Source organism: Cygnus olor, chromosome 5 (genome assembly GCF_009769625.2).
Source record: "Cygnus olor isolate bCygOlo1 chromosome 5, bCygOlo1.pri.v2, whole genome shotgun sequence".
NCBI classification, from domain to species: Eukaryota; Metazoa; Chordata; class Aves; order Anseriformes; family Anatidae; genus Cygnus; species Cygnus olor.
The window spans coordinates 50151886-50169130 of record NC_049173.1 but is presented as its reverse complement, the minus strand read 5'-3'; the positions used below and the strand labels follow the sequence as shown (position 1 = coordinate 50169130).

General features: G+C 46.9%; 1 protein-coding gene across 2 annotated transcripts in view; it reads right to left on the bottom strand.

Annotated features, from left to right (window-relative positions):
• Positions 1-1837: 1837 nt before the first annotated feature.
• PRR5L (proline rich 5 like) overlaps positions 1838-17245 on the bottom strand; it is a 102689-nt gene continuing 87281 nt past the window's right edge. For both annotated transcript variants that reach the window (XM_040557258.1, XM_040557257.1), the window contains 2 exons: positions 17094-17220; positions 1838-11291 (listed from right to left, as the gene is read on the bottom strand). In XM_040557258.1, coding sequence (XP_040413192.1) covers positions 10909-11291; positions 17094-17220 — 510 coding nt within the window. In that variant the 3' untranslated portion in view covers positions 1838-10908. The remainder of the gene's footprint in view (positions 11292-17093; positions 17221-17245) is intronic.

Sequence of the window (17245 nt, the reverse complement as noted above, 5' to 3'; positions counted from 1 at the left end):
ATTAAACCTCACTTATCTGATAAAAATACATTCCTGTGAAACAGGTAACTATTTAACAGTTCCTATAAGCTTGTCAGGTCTCAGAATGTGTGAAGATTTTTTGCTTACTGCTGTCTCTTCCAGTTCACAAGTAACAATAAAAATAAAAAACTGTCTCTTCTTTTCCCCGTGCCTGCAAGGAAGCAGAAAGGGATTCTAATGTAGTAATCATTGCCTGAGTCCACCCTAACTAATGTTTATTCCAAGCAGAACCATTATTACCATGGCTTCTCATTCCCTCTAGAAGACTGCACTTTTTCTCCATTTGGGAAAAATACACAGTATTGCCTAAATGAATTTACCTTCCTGCTTTGTGATGGAGGGGGTGGGAGGGACAGATAAAGACAGCAGATAATACAGCACTGTGAAGCTTTTTTTTTTTTTTTTTTTGCTGAAAACCTGGAGCCCTACTCCCCTGTCTAGTTTTTTGGGGATTGTGACTGAACCCATTTGTTCCATTCAAAGAAGCACTTGGGATTTGCAACTCTAAAAGGTTTAGGTTGTCAGGTGTTTTTTTTTCCCCCCTTTCGGATGGAATGGGGAAATTTTTCAAACTGAGAGGAGGAGGCAGTGAAAGAGGAAAATCATTTCCCTGGTAGCTTTAGTCTAAACTCCAACGCATGAGCTACCTTTTCCTTTCAGTTTGTGCTCTGACTCATCTGAGCCAATGCAGCCTGTGAAGGTTCCTGAGATCAGTGATTTTGTTTTAGTGGAGGAGGACAGCTGGAGCTGCTGCTTTCCTGCTCTTTTGTCACGACCAGATCTTAACTGCAGCTGAGAGTGAGCTGCTTGCTAATGTGACCATGGATAATTATTTAGGTTGGCACACAACCCTCTCCTCAGCCATTCTTCAAGAGCTGCAGCACAGGAAAGCCCTGGTCTACTCAAATTCCTAAAGATCCTTGAGACTGGTTGATAGTTTTTCTCTGAGCTACCAGCTGGGTTGACCTAGCTCAGCCAGAGCTGGCAGATGCAGGCCTGTAATTAAATGAATTAATAGGCCATACGTATATTTTCTGGTGGCTTTTTTTGAGAGTCTTATTTAAAAATGAAAGGTCAAAGGCTCCAGGAAGGCAATGTTTAATTGGAGCAGTGTTTTAGCAGTTGGGTAGTGACAGTTTTGGAAAAAAAAAACCTGCATTCTCTCACCTTATTAAAAGTAGAAGTGCTAGCTCACTAAATACCTTCTGATGAACTGTCCAAAAAATTTTTGTTTCCTTATCCCTCTGTACAGAAACCAATTTCCATGCAACTTGCTTGCTATTTAATGTGCTTAAAAAAATAATAAGGCAACAAGAGAAACCTTACCTCATCTCAGCTGATTTGCAGAGAAGGGTGGTTTTTGCAGAGTCCTGGCAGTTCTGCTGCACTCATGTTGGTTCCTTCTTGGTTTTCCTTTCTGCCTTCAGAACAAAACATCCCTCTCTGTGACTGCCAGCACCAGCTCCGTAGCAGTGGGTGTGAGGGCACCAGGGTGCCTACAATTTGTTCTGTTCTTAAACATGAAGTCAGTGAGTGTGACTTGTCAAGCCCTAGAACAGTGTGCTATAGCTTAGACTTGTAATTTCCATGTTGGTATTCAGTCATGCATGCATTCTATTGTTTCATCTAAGATTTACCTTTGTTTCTGTTGATGCTTTTAAGAAAGGGGTAGTACCAGCTACATGAATCATGACTTTGCCAGCACTGCATCAAGCAACCAAGCTACTGCTAAGGAATAGTGGCACACACAAGTTCTCCCAGTTTCCGTATTACACCAGGTACAATAAACTTCACATAAAGTGAAGTTCAGACTTACTTCAGTAAGTGCCTCCGGTATGATTCACCTCCTAGAAACAGCTCCTTGGGCTAAAGTTGTGGATTCTTCATGCCAATACTCTTTGTATAGGCATATGCCTGTCCTCATACATCCAGATTAAAAAAAAAAAAAGTGAATAAATATTTAAAATTTGACTCGAGACAGTACAAGAAAATGGTGCCTTTGACAGGAAAGATTTAGCTGCTCTTAAATAGGTTTTAAAAATCAAATTGGGTTCTGCCTTTCCTCACAGATGAGCTGATTTGCGGCAGGAAGACCAGAACCATTTCAGACTGCAATAGAAGCAAGCATGTGAATGCAAAGGAACCATACCGTAACTTCTGCCTGTTTCTGATCCTAACAATATTCTCAGTCCAACCGTAGGCACTGATCATCCCCAGGTCTGTCCCTCTGAGCCAGATCTGTGTGTCCCACGCCATCACACATCCCTACCTGAATCAGAGAAGGTAAAACAGGGCTGAGACCTCTTGATTCTTTTCCAGCATCTGCAGTGAAGTGCTTCACTGGAATTATGGAGTCAGACTGCTGGAGGGTATCAAAATGTATTTCAAAGATCCTGTGCCTAAATTTTCTCTCTTAATTTTAATCATCATCACTGGACAAAGCTTGTTGCTCCTTGAAAAGATAGCTGAATAAAGCACCACCAGGCCGCATGAAGTGAGGATGATGCCATTTACAGAGACCACCTCAAGGAATGGAGCAATGTACAGGGTGTCCAGACCTCACCCTCTCTCTCAGTTACTCCTGAAAAGTTTTTGTCAATTTACTACTACCTTTGCACCCATTTTGGTCTAGGATTCCTACTGCAAAGTTAAATTCAACTCCTGAAAGTCTGTGAATGCTAACAAAGAGTCAAAGTAATGCGGCCTTTTCAGAAAGAAGGTGTGCTGACCTGCAAAGTTCACTGCCAAAACACAAGTACTTGTCACAGGACAGAGAATCCCAGCTCATGAACAATTTTCTCCAGGATCTAGCAGGATGTAGCCTGCAAAACCATAAGCATGTAACCTACACCCATCCTGCTGTTCCTGCAGACAGCATGACAGACAATTTCTAACAAATTCAGAGCTGGGGGGTCTTCCAACACACCAAAACATCAATAGATCCAGTTGATGCTGAGGAGAAAACACACATTACCAGTGAAGTATTCTGCCCTCGGTGTGTCTTGACCACCGTAATTCACACTGAATATGTCTCTTCAGAAGACTGCTTAAGCAGGCCTTATTTAAAAACACCTAAAACTTCCCTGACAAAAGAAATCATTTTCGTGCAAGTCATTTCCAGAATAGAAAGGGCTTGGTCATTGTCTAATTTGTCACAATTTCTCTAAATAGCCCAGAAAGATGGTATGGATATATTTCCCCTCTCATTTAGGCCTCAAGGTCTGAGATGTGAAGTATTTTAGTTTGGTCTCAGTTGCAACAGCTTTTCACAGCCTGGGGCCCATCATGCCAAATCTTTCTCATCAGCTGAGAGCTGACAATATAATGTTGCACTGAAGATACAACTGCCAGCCCTTTTGGCCTGCCTCAGCTCGCAGCGCTGATCGACTTGAGCTGGCGCTACAAGGCCACATGCCCGACGTGTCACTACACCACGGCCGGCCTGCCCCGCAGGCACGCACGGCTCCCCTCGGCCCGCCAGCCACCATCACACCCCATCTCCTGACAGGACACGCTGGCGCCCAGCAGGGAGATTTTTATTTTTGCCTGGGCAGAATGTCTTTACTGAGTTGAGTTTTTCCACAGACAAAAATCACACGGTTGTGGTTTTTTTTTAACCCCCATCCCCTCCAACAAGCAGCATCTCTTTGGGCTGTGGAAAAAAAAAAAAAAAAAAAAAGGCCAGGAGGCCAGGCCCCTTTCCTGTCCTGTTTGATCCAGCAGCAGCGAGGTGCAGGCACCAGCACACCTTCGCTGTCACAAACGTGCAAAACCCATCCCCAGCCCTGGATCTCCTGCACGGCCGCAGCCTGGGGCTGTGGGGGAGTGTTCGTTCTCCCAGATTTTCAGTTGATGAATTTCCTAACCCATTTCCTTGTCTAGTTTCCCAGATGCTGTTTCTCAGACCAGGCCCCAAGGCCACAGCTCATCCCTGAGCTGTGGTGGGAGGCACAGGAAGGGACAGCTCTGGATGAGCAGTTCTGACACGAAGCAAGGCAGGAACAGGGGTTTCCCCTCTGTTGTGTGGCCTTCAGCCTGCAGAGCTACCCTGTGCCTGCTGCTGAGCTCCACCAATTGCCCTTCAGCCAATCTGTTACAGTTGGTTTACCCCTCCATTTGCTTCTTCCCTTCAAGGCCATGAGGTACCCTTGTGTACCCTGCATGCTGAATCCCTGAGAGGGCAAATGGGTAATTTCCTCTCACAACAGCATCCCCCTGCTGTCCAGTGACCTAAATAATAGGCCTCTCCCATCCAAGTCTTTCATGGTACATTTCTCACTGGCAGCTTTCTAACAGTGTTGCAGGTTTTGCTATCAATTACCCATGTCTGAAGCAAACCCGAGATGTCAGCATTAGTGGCAGGACCAGGAAGGTGGGGGACAGGAGGCGATTTGCAAGGACGTACTGACTACAGGCACAGCTGTGGCTAACCCAAAAATGTGATCTCCTGCATATCACCTCGCTTTTGCCTCAGAGACTGCCTGTGGCATTGAGCACTGGGAGGCTTGGCCTGTGGGCGCTCTCCTCCCCCAAAACAGCCACCTCCACAGCCATAGCAGACAGGAGCGCCTGCTGCTGCACGCACCCTTGCAGCTCGTGAACATGGAGCTGAGTTTTCACAACCTCCACCAAGACAGAGGTATGGGCAGAGGGCTGCTGTTGCCCTCTGAAGGCATCACTCTCTGCAGGTGAGCCTGATGATGACAACTGGTTGGGGAAAAAAAAGGAGAGACAAAGAGGGGGCAGATCTTAACCAATTTCCGCTCCACATTGTACACCAGGAGCAAAGGAGGATGGCAATAATGATGCGGGCAGCCAGTGAATTAGCTTAAGCATCATGGAAAGACAAAGGAATAAGCTTATGAAGATGGGCTTTTCTGTTTCTCTGGGGGCCTTGGTCAGGCCAGCTTGTGCAGTTCAATAAGCCAGGAGGGGACAAAGGGGAAGGTGAGAGGCTGCATGCTGCAGGGGATGGGATTTTGGGCAACAGCAAAGTATGGGGTGGGAAGGAATCGGGCAGCAGCAGCAGCACTGTGTGACCTACTGTCATCCCAGTGCATTGCTGCCAGCTCAATAGCCTCTGGGGAAGCTTACCAAGCCACAACATAATTATTTATCGCAGTACAGCCTCAAAACCTCACGTCTGTGTTTGCACAACCCCTTCAGCCTGCCACAAGCAGAGCTGCTGGGGACCTTACCTCCCAGTGTCACAGCCCCAGCAGCCCTGGGCAGCAGCTCCAGCTGGTCTGTGCTCAGGACCTGGGCATCCATCTCTGCCCCTCCAGCCTGCCGCCAGGTTTCAGGGAGAAAGACACCTTGCGTTTAAGGGCCTCAGAAGATATTGATAGGCAGCACCAGGCTGCACAGCATGGAGGAGCTCCATCTCCTAAGAGCTATCAAAAAATGCGTTGCTCAGCATGTAATAGCTGCCCCCTGCTATCTTTTGAGAAGAAACTGAGGACAGGGGAAAACCACAAGAAATCCCCCCTCCTCTTTCCTCTACCCAGCACTACCACAAATTTGTAAAGGAGAGTCATTTTGAATCCCCAAGATTAAAAGTCCCAGATCCTCATTTGAGCTCCCTTCCCATCCTCCCATCCCCACCAAGGCAAAAAACAGGATTAGAGTAGGGTATTTCTCATAAACACAGTGCATATACCAATTAAGGTGGACTTTTTGCACACACACACGGTCCTTCCCCCCCCCCCCCCCCCATCTTCATTCATGACCTGGACCTTCCTCATTCAACCTGGTAACACCCAGGAGGACTCAGACCCAAATCTGCTTATGCAGGAGCTTTCCAGGTACACATGCCATCAATTCCCTCCTTCACAACAGCCTCTCCCACCTTTTCATTTGCAACCACACAGCAGATAAACGATAATTCATTGAGCTGAGATGAACCTGAAGAAAGGCAGCAGATAGCTCTTGTAATAGTGAAACTGCCCCTCTGAAACACACAAGAGTGAAGGGAGGACTTCTTGTTTCTACTCCAAGAACCATCAATATATGTTAGTCAATAGCTGTTTAGTGTGAAGTGGATTAAAAATCCACAGTGGAAAAGGGGGCTTGCTTACCAATGATGGTTATAAATCATTCTAAGAGTCGTACAGTGAAGAGGACGTATGGCACCAATCTTGTGGTTTCTCACTGACATTTAATATACATAAACTCCATTACTTTCCAGCTAGTCCTGCTGCATCACTGACTTTAACCCTGAGCATCTCATAACCAGCCTGTCTACTCTTTGAGGAGCCCAAGCAATCCTCGCAGAACTCATGTTCTCAGGTTTAAAGAAAAAAAATGTGTTTTTTTTTTTTTCCAATGATAATAGCAACTGCAGCAAACTTCTGGGTGTGAGCCAATGCAGCTGTCTTCATAAATATTTAACTCAGAAAGAATGATTCCGTGACTCCAGTCAATTTGCCAATGTAACAGAGGTTGTTGCTATACAGTCCATAATAATTATTCCGCAAGAATTATGAACTGGCTCTTGGCATAAGTGGGAGTTAGCTCTGAAGCCTAATGACAGACACTTTAAAGAGCAGCTCCCTGAATATTGCTACAATTTATAGCTACTGCAAAGCTGCTCTATATTGTGGTATGAGTTCAGGGTAGATGAGACCCTAAGATATTGTTTTGTTTTGGTCTTTTTAAGAGGTTTGCTTTCCTTTTGCTGATTAAAAAGTCTGATGACCAAACAGTAATTCTACGTCACCTTGTGCTATGCCAGTTCTCTGTGAAAAAATTAATCCAGCCCTCTATTTCCTTTGCCTGAATGTGTTTCTTCTTCTTCCTTGCCCTCTCCCAGTACATCCTCCCATATGTGGAGGTGGCTCCTGCACACACACACACCCATATTTGTGGCCCAGAGAGGGTGTTGACTATATGCATCTAAAAACTGTCGACTGACAACAATTTTCAATTCACTTATTTCCTCACTGTAATTGCTATTTCTTTTTATCATTTGGACTTGACAAACACAGCCCAAACTAGTCATACATCCTGAGATACCACTCCTGTGCTTGGGACAGCTCTCACCAGACCTGGAGAAGTGCCTGGGGGCAGGCTGCATCCCCTGGAGGGGTTTAACTTACATACCGGGGAGAAGTAACCTGACACAACAATTATACAGCGCACTTTCTTAGCTGGGAACAGCGACTGGATGTAGCTCACACAGATGCTCAAGGTATCTTTGGGTATATTCTATAGGCAAGGAAGGACCGGCAGCCACTTTAAATAAAGAGCACAATTCACAACGACATTCCTATGGAGGTTGGTGTTTGTGAGAGAGAAGGCAGCCAGCTGTGGGCTGAGCCCCCAGCCTTGGTACAAGGCGCACATCTCTCTCACAACAGGGTGGTTTGCCACAAAGGGCAGGCTCATGGGAACGTGTACGTTCCCATCTTCCCCCAAACATTGTTGAAACAAGCTGCTCACCAAAACACATGGAGGATTCATGAGTCTGTGGGGAAGGGGCTGGCTCGTGGCTCACCTGCTCTGCTGTTCACAGCCCTAGGTGGGCACTGGGGCTTGTTTGTACAGGAAATGGCAGCCTGTGGCTCAGACATTGCTGCCCAAACAGCTGGGGGCTGAAGAAGCTCTGCTTGATGGCAATAAACCGTGCTGCTTGCATGTCAGGCATGCAGGGGGAGAGGCTGGTTATATTGGGAACAGCCTTCTGCTGAGGTCCTCTCAGTACGTGTATGACAGAGTCTCATGGACTTAGAGAGTGAATCACTTACCTTAGAAAGAGAAGGCAGCAGGGTCTAACACTGACAAAAGGAAGATTCAGTGAGGTGGGAAGTAACTTAATCTAGATACATATCTAATTAGAAAGTAACACACAGGCTTTTGGAAGTGGTGAGAGAAATCCCTTCTCCCCATCCTGACAGCTTATTCAGGAGGTTTTCTAAAGTGGACGAACACAGGATAGCAAAGATCCGCCCTGCACCCTTGCCGTGGCTGTGCAACACAGTGAGCTGAGAGGAGGTGCAATGCCAGACCAGATACCCATATGCAAAATGAAAGTTTTTCTCGTGCTGCACTCACCCAGGGGCAGTCTCTGCTCTTTGCTGCCAGGGGCTTGGCCTCAGCAGACTGCGAACATCCTTAGTGGAGCGCAGGACGTCGAGCTGCCCCCCAGTCTTCCCCAGTGGTCCTTTGGTGCCAGCCTCCTGCCACCATCACGGCAGCCTTTCCAAAGGCTTCCAGGTGCACCCAGTCTGCTGGTAACAGGTAGGTGCTGGCAGAGGCTTGTGCCTCCCACGCGCCTGTAGAAGCGGTGCTCACGACCAGACCCTCAGTGTTGTTTACAGAACAAGTTTTGTTTACTTCAATTTACAAAGGAAAGCCACCAGCTTTAATTTTCCCTAAAAATCAAAACAACTGGGGAAGTGCACGATTCAGAGTGGCTTGGTGCAAATTTTTGCAAAATAACAGGTACAAAATCAAAATAACTCAAATTATACATACATGTAAAATAAAAGAAATTCAAGTTAAAACCAGGACTGGATTCCTATTAGCCCTAGAGATGATCCAAGAGTATGTCAGGAAATAAATAAATCATTCTTATTTTCATCATAAAAGAGGGCGCTGCTCACTTATCCAAATGGTTTGGGTATTTACAGAAGGGGAGTGAGAGGAGAAGAAAAGAGAAGACAAGCATTTGTAAGAATGAACTGAAATGCTGCGAGGATACCACTGCCCCACGTGCCCCACCACAGCTCAGAGAAGGCTGGAAGTAGCCAAATAAATTCCTTTTGAGCAGGATGCCACCACCTGCCCCGTGCTGGAAGGACCATGCAAGGTGAGACCAGCATGGTCTGCTGGGCTCGGCTGCCACCACGGGCATTCTGCAGTTCCACCACAACCCACGGCCAGGGGCAGGCAGCATCAAGTAAGTTGGCCTGATCAGTCCAATTTAGGAATAGGAAGGCAGTTTCACCTAGAATCCCCCTAAAGGAAAGACTGCTTACAGCCATGTCTTCCTGCCCCCCGGACTGTGTGCGCTCCTCCTAGGAGGCAGGCAGCTCGGCTAAATCTCTGTCCTTCAGCACGTAGGCACAGCTGGCGATCAGAGCGCTGCATTTCCACAAAGGCCAGTAGCGAGGGTGCCGTAGGTGACTGCAAGAAAATGGAGGCCTCTTCAAGTATTTCAAGGCTTGCAAACCACAGGAAGCAAAGCAACACCCTTATTTATCAGCGTGAGCTGATGCTCAGCGATGCTTTGCTATTTCAGATGCTTTGTTACAAAATAATCGTCTGCTTGTGTTTTGCTGCATGTGCTCCTAAGGCCAGTTCCTGACAGGTCTGAGCTGTACTCTCAGTGCAGCAAAGGGTGCTTAATGCCCAACAGCAGCAGGGCAAACTCTAACTGATGTCATAGCGTGCGAAAAAGAAACGTCCTGAAGGCTCTCATCCTAACCTTCTGTTTCCTTGTCAGGATAGATTTATTTGCAGTCAGTACCACAGGGACTGGATTCTAGTGGCAGTGGTGTTATACCCATATTTTTTAATGGGATTTGACATTTAAGGCAGCATTTCAGTTCACCTCTAAGCCTGTAATTACACTTGCAAATCTGCTTAGCAAGACATCAGCAGAGCATCCCAGGGGACTGCTCGAACAGATCGGGTCTGTTCCCATAGAAGCAGCGTTTGAGTGCCGAGTGGGGCTACAAAGCAAGCACTGTGGGCTGCAGCACCTGGCACACAAAGACACTGGCAAGCTGGACCCACTCCTGATCTTCAGAATAAAAACAGAAACAAAGGCTGCAAACAGCCCTTGCTTTACCTTAAGAGAAACGCTGCACTGAACCAGATACCACTGGAGGTCAGAAGCACTTCACGAATGTACTACAGAGACAGGCTCCTTCCTGCACCCAGCTGGTTGTCTTGGTCTCACAAAATCTGCACGTGCAGGGAGTACCAGCGCAGCCCAAGGATGAAATCCTGTATGTCACCTCCTGGGCTGGAATGGGGATGGCCCAGCCTGGAGAACCTTCAGTTCTCTCTCACAACAGAAGCGCAGACACTGCTGAGCATTGCCTTTCTGGAGGGATCCACTTAGGTTTCTCCTTTCATTGCAGCCCTACCACTGCCAAAAATTTGAGAGAAAATTAATGCCAAGTGCCAGGATGCTCAGGACTGCATTTTGTCCCTAATTTACACCTCCCTCCTCTGCACCCAATTTACACCACCATTACTGGAACTAAATAAAGTACACTTGAAGTGCTTGTCTGAGATGCCACGTATATTCACTTCTGTTCAGGTACGGGGGGGGAAAAATCTGGTTTCTTCAGATTTGGACTTGAAACCCACACCCATGGGAGGCAAGCAAAGGATCCAAAGGATCTCTCACAAGCCACCTGAGCAGACCTTTCTGCAAGACAAGTGGTTTCACCCCTGAGTTCAACTTAAAAAGAAAAAAATGCAGTCCTCAGCCATTCCCACTCCAGTGCCAGAAGCAGCCAGAACATTCAGCACAGGGCTTTCTACTGCAGGAGCAAAGAGCAAACAAGTAGCATGAAACCGGGAAAGACAGAGAAAAGCAGAAAGAGGCTAATTTATATCATACCAAGGAAACAGAAGGAAACCTGAGACCAGAAGGTTTGGGCTGGTACAGAACGAAAGCTTATATAAAGTAGACTGCAATGTTCAACTTTGCAGCCCTCAGTGCTCGTTTGGGAGCAGGCTGGTACCTCTATCAACAACGATCACAAACAGAAAAGAAAAACAAATCTAGCATTCCCAAAGAGACATTAGGTCCCACAAGGCCATTTCAATGACTGGAGCAAAACATGAGTTTTCCTCTTTTCCCAGCGGGGACGACAAGGCAGTTTGTCCAGCTTAGTGCATACAGTTCTCCTCTCCTCAACAAGGCTTCTTCTAGCTGACCGACGTGCAGTTCAGCTCTGCAGAGTCCTGCCTACCTGCGGCCATGACTCCCTCTGGCCCGTCAGCAATACTGGGCTCGCTGGAGCACTGCCTGTGGCTGAAGCTGGGCTGCAGGAGGAGGCATTTGTCGTTACTGTCTGACTCCTCGATCACCATCCCTGTGTGCATCATGGAGGCCATCGCCAGGAGCTGAATATCCGAGTGAGCGTTGGCAACGGTGTGGCGCCGGATGCTGCCACATTTCTCCAGATAAGCCTCCCCCTCCTGCTCTGTCAGCGGCGTCAGGGCCATCTCGCTGGGCTGCCGACTCGTCACCAGGTGAGACGAATAATTCAGTGCACCAGCCTTAGGACGGGATCTGGAGTACCGTCTCTCTGGAAGAGAAGAAGGAAGCAGGAATGATCAGTAGGGCACAGGCAAAGCCTTGTCTGAACTGCTAGGCTGGCCACAGGGAACAGAGAGGGCTCAGCTTGCAGCCACGCTGAGTTTCCCATCCTGGTGCCACTGTTCAGATGCTCTGCAGTTCATCCTGCCAGGGGTTTGGAAAGGAGATCTGCCTCTCCTGCAGTAAGGAAACACCTCCCACTCCACTGCCAGGCAGCAGAGCTGCTGCCTGCAAGAGAAGCAAGCCAAAAAGCAATGGGTGCAGCAAAGGAGCCTTCTTCAGCTTCCTGATTGTCCTCTTACGTACAGAGCGGGTGAGGACAGAGCAGAAGCTCTCATGTGCAAGTTCTCTAAAATCAGCGGCATTTAAGTGCCACAAGTTCTCAGAGAAACATTTGGTGAGGACCTGACTCGCCATCCTTTTATCTGGAAAATTTCTCTCAGGAGATGCCATCAGCTGGTGTCAACACGATGTTCCCGACGCCAACATTGCATTGCCTCTCTGGCTGCTTGGAAAGGCTGTGCTGGTAGCACCATCCCACTGTATTTTTTTTAAAGATCATGCAAGGAAAAGAACATTTCATCCACTTCTGAAACACGCCTGCATTTGGGGCTAGACACTGAAAACACCTAACACAGTGCACAGCACAACAGTCTGGGGGGACAGACTGTTCAGGGGGACAAATGAGTCATGAGTCTTGAGTTTAAAACTTGAGTCCCAGGCACGGTCCCCAGCCCCGCTTCACGGGCGCCATTTCAGTTCTGACACTGAAAATTTTAAGAAAAGCTGGCACCTGGGTTTTTGCCTTGGGTCCCCTGGCAGGTTTAATCAGACAGCATCACTTCTCACCTCCTGTCTTCCACCGCCATGCAGCATCGCTGTGGTGTGGTAAACACCTCATGTGATCTGTCCCCAGGGCAGCTGACACAGCTATTCCCAGCCTGTCTGTGTACCTCACCAACTTCCTTGAAGCACAGGGTCTCATTTCCTGAAGTCAGAAGCCTTTCAGACTGTGTACAATACTTCCCCCAAGACCACAAAGCGTAAGAGACAGTAACAAAATTCAAAGCAGAGCGCTCATCGCTGAAGGTTATGAAACAGTTTTGGAAGCTTGCATCAGTAAGAAAGGCAGAAAACAAGCTTGATATTGTTACAAAGAAGAATGGCTGAGCAGCCAAAACCCCACCACTGGCAGCAGCCAGGCGATGACAACACTTCACCCCGCTGCTCTCAGTAATGCGTTCATTAAGATGGTTCATTCTGCCCTTAAGAGTATGCACAAACAAGGTTTTGAGCACCGGCACTGCCAAACCCCGCGCACAGCACTTGTGTTCTGCTGCTGCCCGCGCCTGGGTCACAAAAAGTTGCTCTGACATAGACGAGACTCAGGTAACACAGGAGTCATTGGCTGGTTCTCCAGCTTCCCCAGTAGTTTTTAGGGCTGTTTCATTTCTAACTGCTGTGAATTAAGTAAGGTACTGATGCCAGAAGAGAGCAGGCAGCGGTAGGGGCAGTGATTTACTTGTAATGGGATTGATCCAGGCCGAGATTCCTAAATGCACTTAGGTGCCCCTCTCATGTCTCAGTTAGGAACTCAGCCACCTTTAAGACCTGCTCAGCTCTGTGGCTGAGAGGATAAAGGGAGGCCAGTAGCTTCTTGAGGTTGTGTTCATCACAATGCCCCATTCCACAAATTAACGTTTACATTATGTCTGTCCTGCCTTGGCTTCAGCTATGCAGAGGTCTCTTGGCTAGAGAGAGAGGCCTGAGGAGATTAAGCTGAACTGAGCCACGCACAAAGCTGCCAATTCTCCAGACTCCATCGCTGAAGGTTTTGCAGGCAAAGGCAAAATCTTTGCTCTTCTCTGTTCCTAAACAGCAAATTTAAAAATGAAAACATGCTTCATTTAAACAGAGACAGCTTGCAACACTTCCCAAAAAGCTGGGATACACAGGAAAAAGAAAAATCATGATCATGGCCTGATGTTCACCTAATAAACAAAAATATTCCCGTGAGAAAAAAATGCCAGTTTGCATGTAAACTTTTAGTGCTGCTGAAACAGCCAAGCCCAATGACCTGAGAGATTAAAGTCCACTGAGAGCAAGCATAGAGAAGGAAGCAATAACATTTAATTACTCCTGCCCAGCCTGGCTACCCTGCCAGCACGTACGCTGGAAAATTGGTCCTGACATCCTCTTCTGGTACATCCCTGGCTTCTGTGGCAAAATGGTCAACAAGTGTCCCTTGTTCCATCAACTACTGCAGCAGTTTGCACTCCAGCCAGCCGCTCTGTATTCATCATTTCAGAGGCTTGTGCACCACGTGTGTACTCGTGCACGTGAGCATCTGTGCACACACACGCACTCACTGCGGAGCAGACTGTACAGACCTGATGCGTGAGTCGGTGCCTCAAAATCTGACATCATTCAGCTCTTGAAATCTAACCAGCATCTGGACGGGCAGATTGCAAAAACCTGCTGGTATTGAAGGGAACATGGACAGTAAAGCAGAAGATGACACACTTCCCCCCAGACCTACACCAGCATGGGAACAGGCGTAGTGTGCTGCCTGCTGTGTGCACAAATAAAGCAAAGGTCCTGAGCTCCGTGACACTGAAGTAACCGCCATAACCCATATACACTGCCAGGGCACAGAAGGCACACTGCAGCTGAGCTCGCAAAAACACCCATGAATCAGGAAGAACGTGCATCCACGTGTGGTATTTTCTCCCCACAGCAGCAAAGACATTAAGCAATGCCTTCCAGTGCCAAATATAAGGTCTGCAATCAACAGACTCTTGAGGAAAAAATATCCACAGATGATTTTTGTGCAACAAAGGTAAAATCCTTTATGATGAGAGTCAGATAAAAATTAAGCTAACCTCTGAATATACATTTATTGTTTTACTTTTCCCCCTTTAATTGCTTGATAGAGCAATCACAGTTCCCTGTAAAATTTAAAACAGCCTGCAACTCTTGCACAACGTCCAGCTATGAACCGATGGCCGAGAAGCATCAGACTGTGTGATACCTTCCAGCTTTGTTTTCTGCAAGCCACCTGTCCTTTATCTCTCTCTTATCTCATTATGCAGTGGGGCACTGCCTCACCTCTGTAATGCTATGTATGCATCGTACCAAGTCACCATAAGAGCAGTAATGCACAGAACTCCATCCAGGTAGACAAAGTCTAAAAGGAAAAGAAGCACAAAGCAGCTGAGTGCTGACATAAAGCATGCTGGTCTTGTCCTAGGAGCTTTCTCATTCAAAAATCTTCCTCGGAGTAGTCCTCTGGAGAGAAAAGAATCTCAGGTTAATGCTCCCAAACCCCGCTGCCCAGAGCTATGCTCCAGCATGCTCCGTGACTGAAGTTCAACCACAACCACATCGTGGTGTAGAAGGCAAAGGAGCTGGCAGAGAATGCAAACATTAATTTTTGGGTTCCCATGGGCTTCTAGAGGAAAGGAAGTCATCTCACCTCTCAGGGACTGTTGTGCACCTTGCCAATGGCCACAAAAGATGCTCTCCTAAGGGAACTGTCATGCAGTTTTTCAGGGATTTTTTGCAGGCAAACTCAAATCAGCAATAATATTAGGTTTAATACATGGGGGAAATAGGGTGAATGTTTTATCTTCTTCCCCATTCATACTTTAAACATTGTTTCTTAGACAACTGGATCCATTCAGCATACTCCATCCTTACAATGCAGGCTGTGGCTTATTTACATGGAAGAAGCAAGAAGGATGGATAACAGGAGAGTGCCACAGCACAGCAAAAGGAACATAAACCAACTGAAGCAACTACACCCCAATGCTTCTGCCAATGCAGTGGTAACAACAGAGCTCAGAGGTTAAAGTGGGCACAGTTCAACCTGCCTTTGGTATCTGTGTTGGGTTTGGGGATACAACATTCTTCCCCATGCTCCATCTTGACTTCGTAATTTGTTGGTTTGATTAGGAAGGCTGCCTTCTTTGAATCCCTTCTGTGAGCTTCTCTGCTCCCTTTCACAACTATTCCTGCCGCACTCCTCTCTCGATTTAAATCAAGTTTAACATACTGCAGCCTTGAAGGCTGAAGCCTAGTGTTTATTTGCAGCCATGACAAGATACCTTCTTCAGTCACATTCCCCAACACCCATGCATCTCGAAGGCTGTGGTCCAGATGGCAGTTTGGACTCCACAGCATCCAAAGAGAACACAAGCACACCTGACGCCCAACTGCGTGTTTCACAAGAGCTGCTACAGAGCCACTGTTTGGCAAGGAACCTACTGGGATTCTCATCATTACTGACTGCCCAGTGGGAGAATAAACTGGTTCTGAGAAAGCACAAAGGTGACAGAAAGAGAGAAAGAGGAAGAGAAAGAAATTTGATGAGAAATGGCAGTTATTAAAAGAAATGACCACCACAGGAGCACTTTGAAAACGACAAGATTATCTGCAGAAAGGTGCTGCTCTTTTGTCAGTGCTGTGTAATGCAAACACAAGTTTTTTCTTTCCTTCTGTTCAGCACAGGGTGGAGCAGGGGCAAAAGGCCACCCTGGAAATATACACAAATAAATCAGAGCTAAAATCAAAGCAAGCACAATGATTTTGAGGCACATAAACTTTACAAGGCCAGTTCATGTGAATTTTTGTTTCATGACACTAGTGCTTTGTTCAGCTGGCAGAAATCCAGGATGGCTAGGAACATCAGCACAAATCAGGCAGCTACACTTCACACTATCCCAGCAGCATGCAGGCATCCATAAACAGCCAAACAAATTTGCTCAATGTTTATGGAGGTTTGTGGTCTAGATCTAGCCTCAGATCAGGTCTGCAGCTCAATGCTGAAGAGTCTAACCGTGTTAACTTGTATAAAAGATATTGTATTTATTTGCCCAACAACTACAAGAGCTGACACAGACCATCCGAATCCTGAAAAGTCCTTCTACCATAACACCATCCTTTACCCTGTGCTACTGAGGCATAGTACAAGACAGGCTGCATGTCTTCAGCTAACTTGGGGCTGTCATGAGTGTATCCAGATAGAGGCTACAGCTTATAAAGTGCCGCAAAATAGTAGGGGGACCAAAGCTTTCTTCACTTGCACCATTTAAATCTTCATAGTTACCAAAACAGTATTGCCATAACTATTTCTTAGCTGGTCAATCTTTTCTTGCTCACCATAATTGTGAGCAGAGCTCCTGGATCAGGTCTAAAGTTTTCCACAGTAAGCACCCCCTTTCTGAAGTGCAGTGCCAGTTCTCTCTCCTAGCCCCATCTATCCACCATTTAAATACAGATTTTCTTTTTAAAAGAGTCCTCAGATTGAAGAAAGACTCCATGAAAAAAAAAAAAAATAGAGTAATCTCTCAGGATGAGTAAACAAGAATTTAGCTGGCTGTGAAGGGTGGTGGAGTTGAGGCAGTCAATGCAGGTTAGCGAGCAACAGCGAGCAGGCAGACAAGGGATGGGTGCAATTTCTCACCAGCAAGAGAGGGTGAGGGCAGCACATCAGGCATGGACCAGAGAGAGCAGCTTTAAAATCCCAACTGCCTTCAGAAAGAGGGGAGATTTTGCATGTGTGGGCAGTGGTGGGACCTTTATAGTTCACTCACTGATGGAAAATAAAAACCACACCATTCAGAAACATATTAATCAGGACCTTCTTGGAAGTGCTTTAACCTTTGCTTTCTCTCTCATGTAGTCATGCACTGTCTCCTTTTCTAGCAGATGTGCACTGCCTCACATCAGCTGACATATGTACCCCAATAAGAGTGTTTGAAAGAGCTCGTGTATAGTACACACATCTTACCAAGCAAGCAGGTGCCACCAGAGAAGCTGTGATCCTCACACAAACCCAAGTACGGTGACACCACCTGCTTGACCAGTTCTTCCAGCTGTAGGTAGCCCTCACTAGGGCCAGTGGGCTCATGGACACTCTGAAATTCAAACACGAAAAGCCAA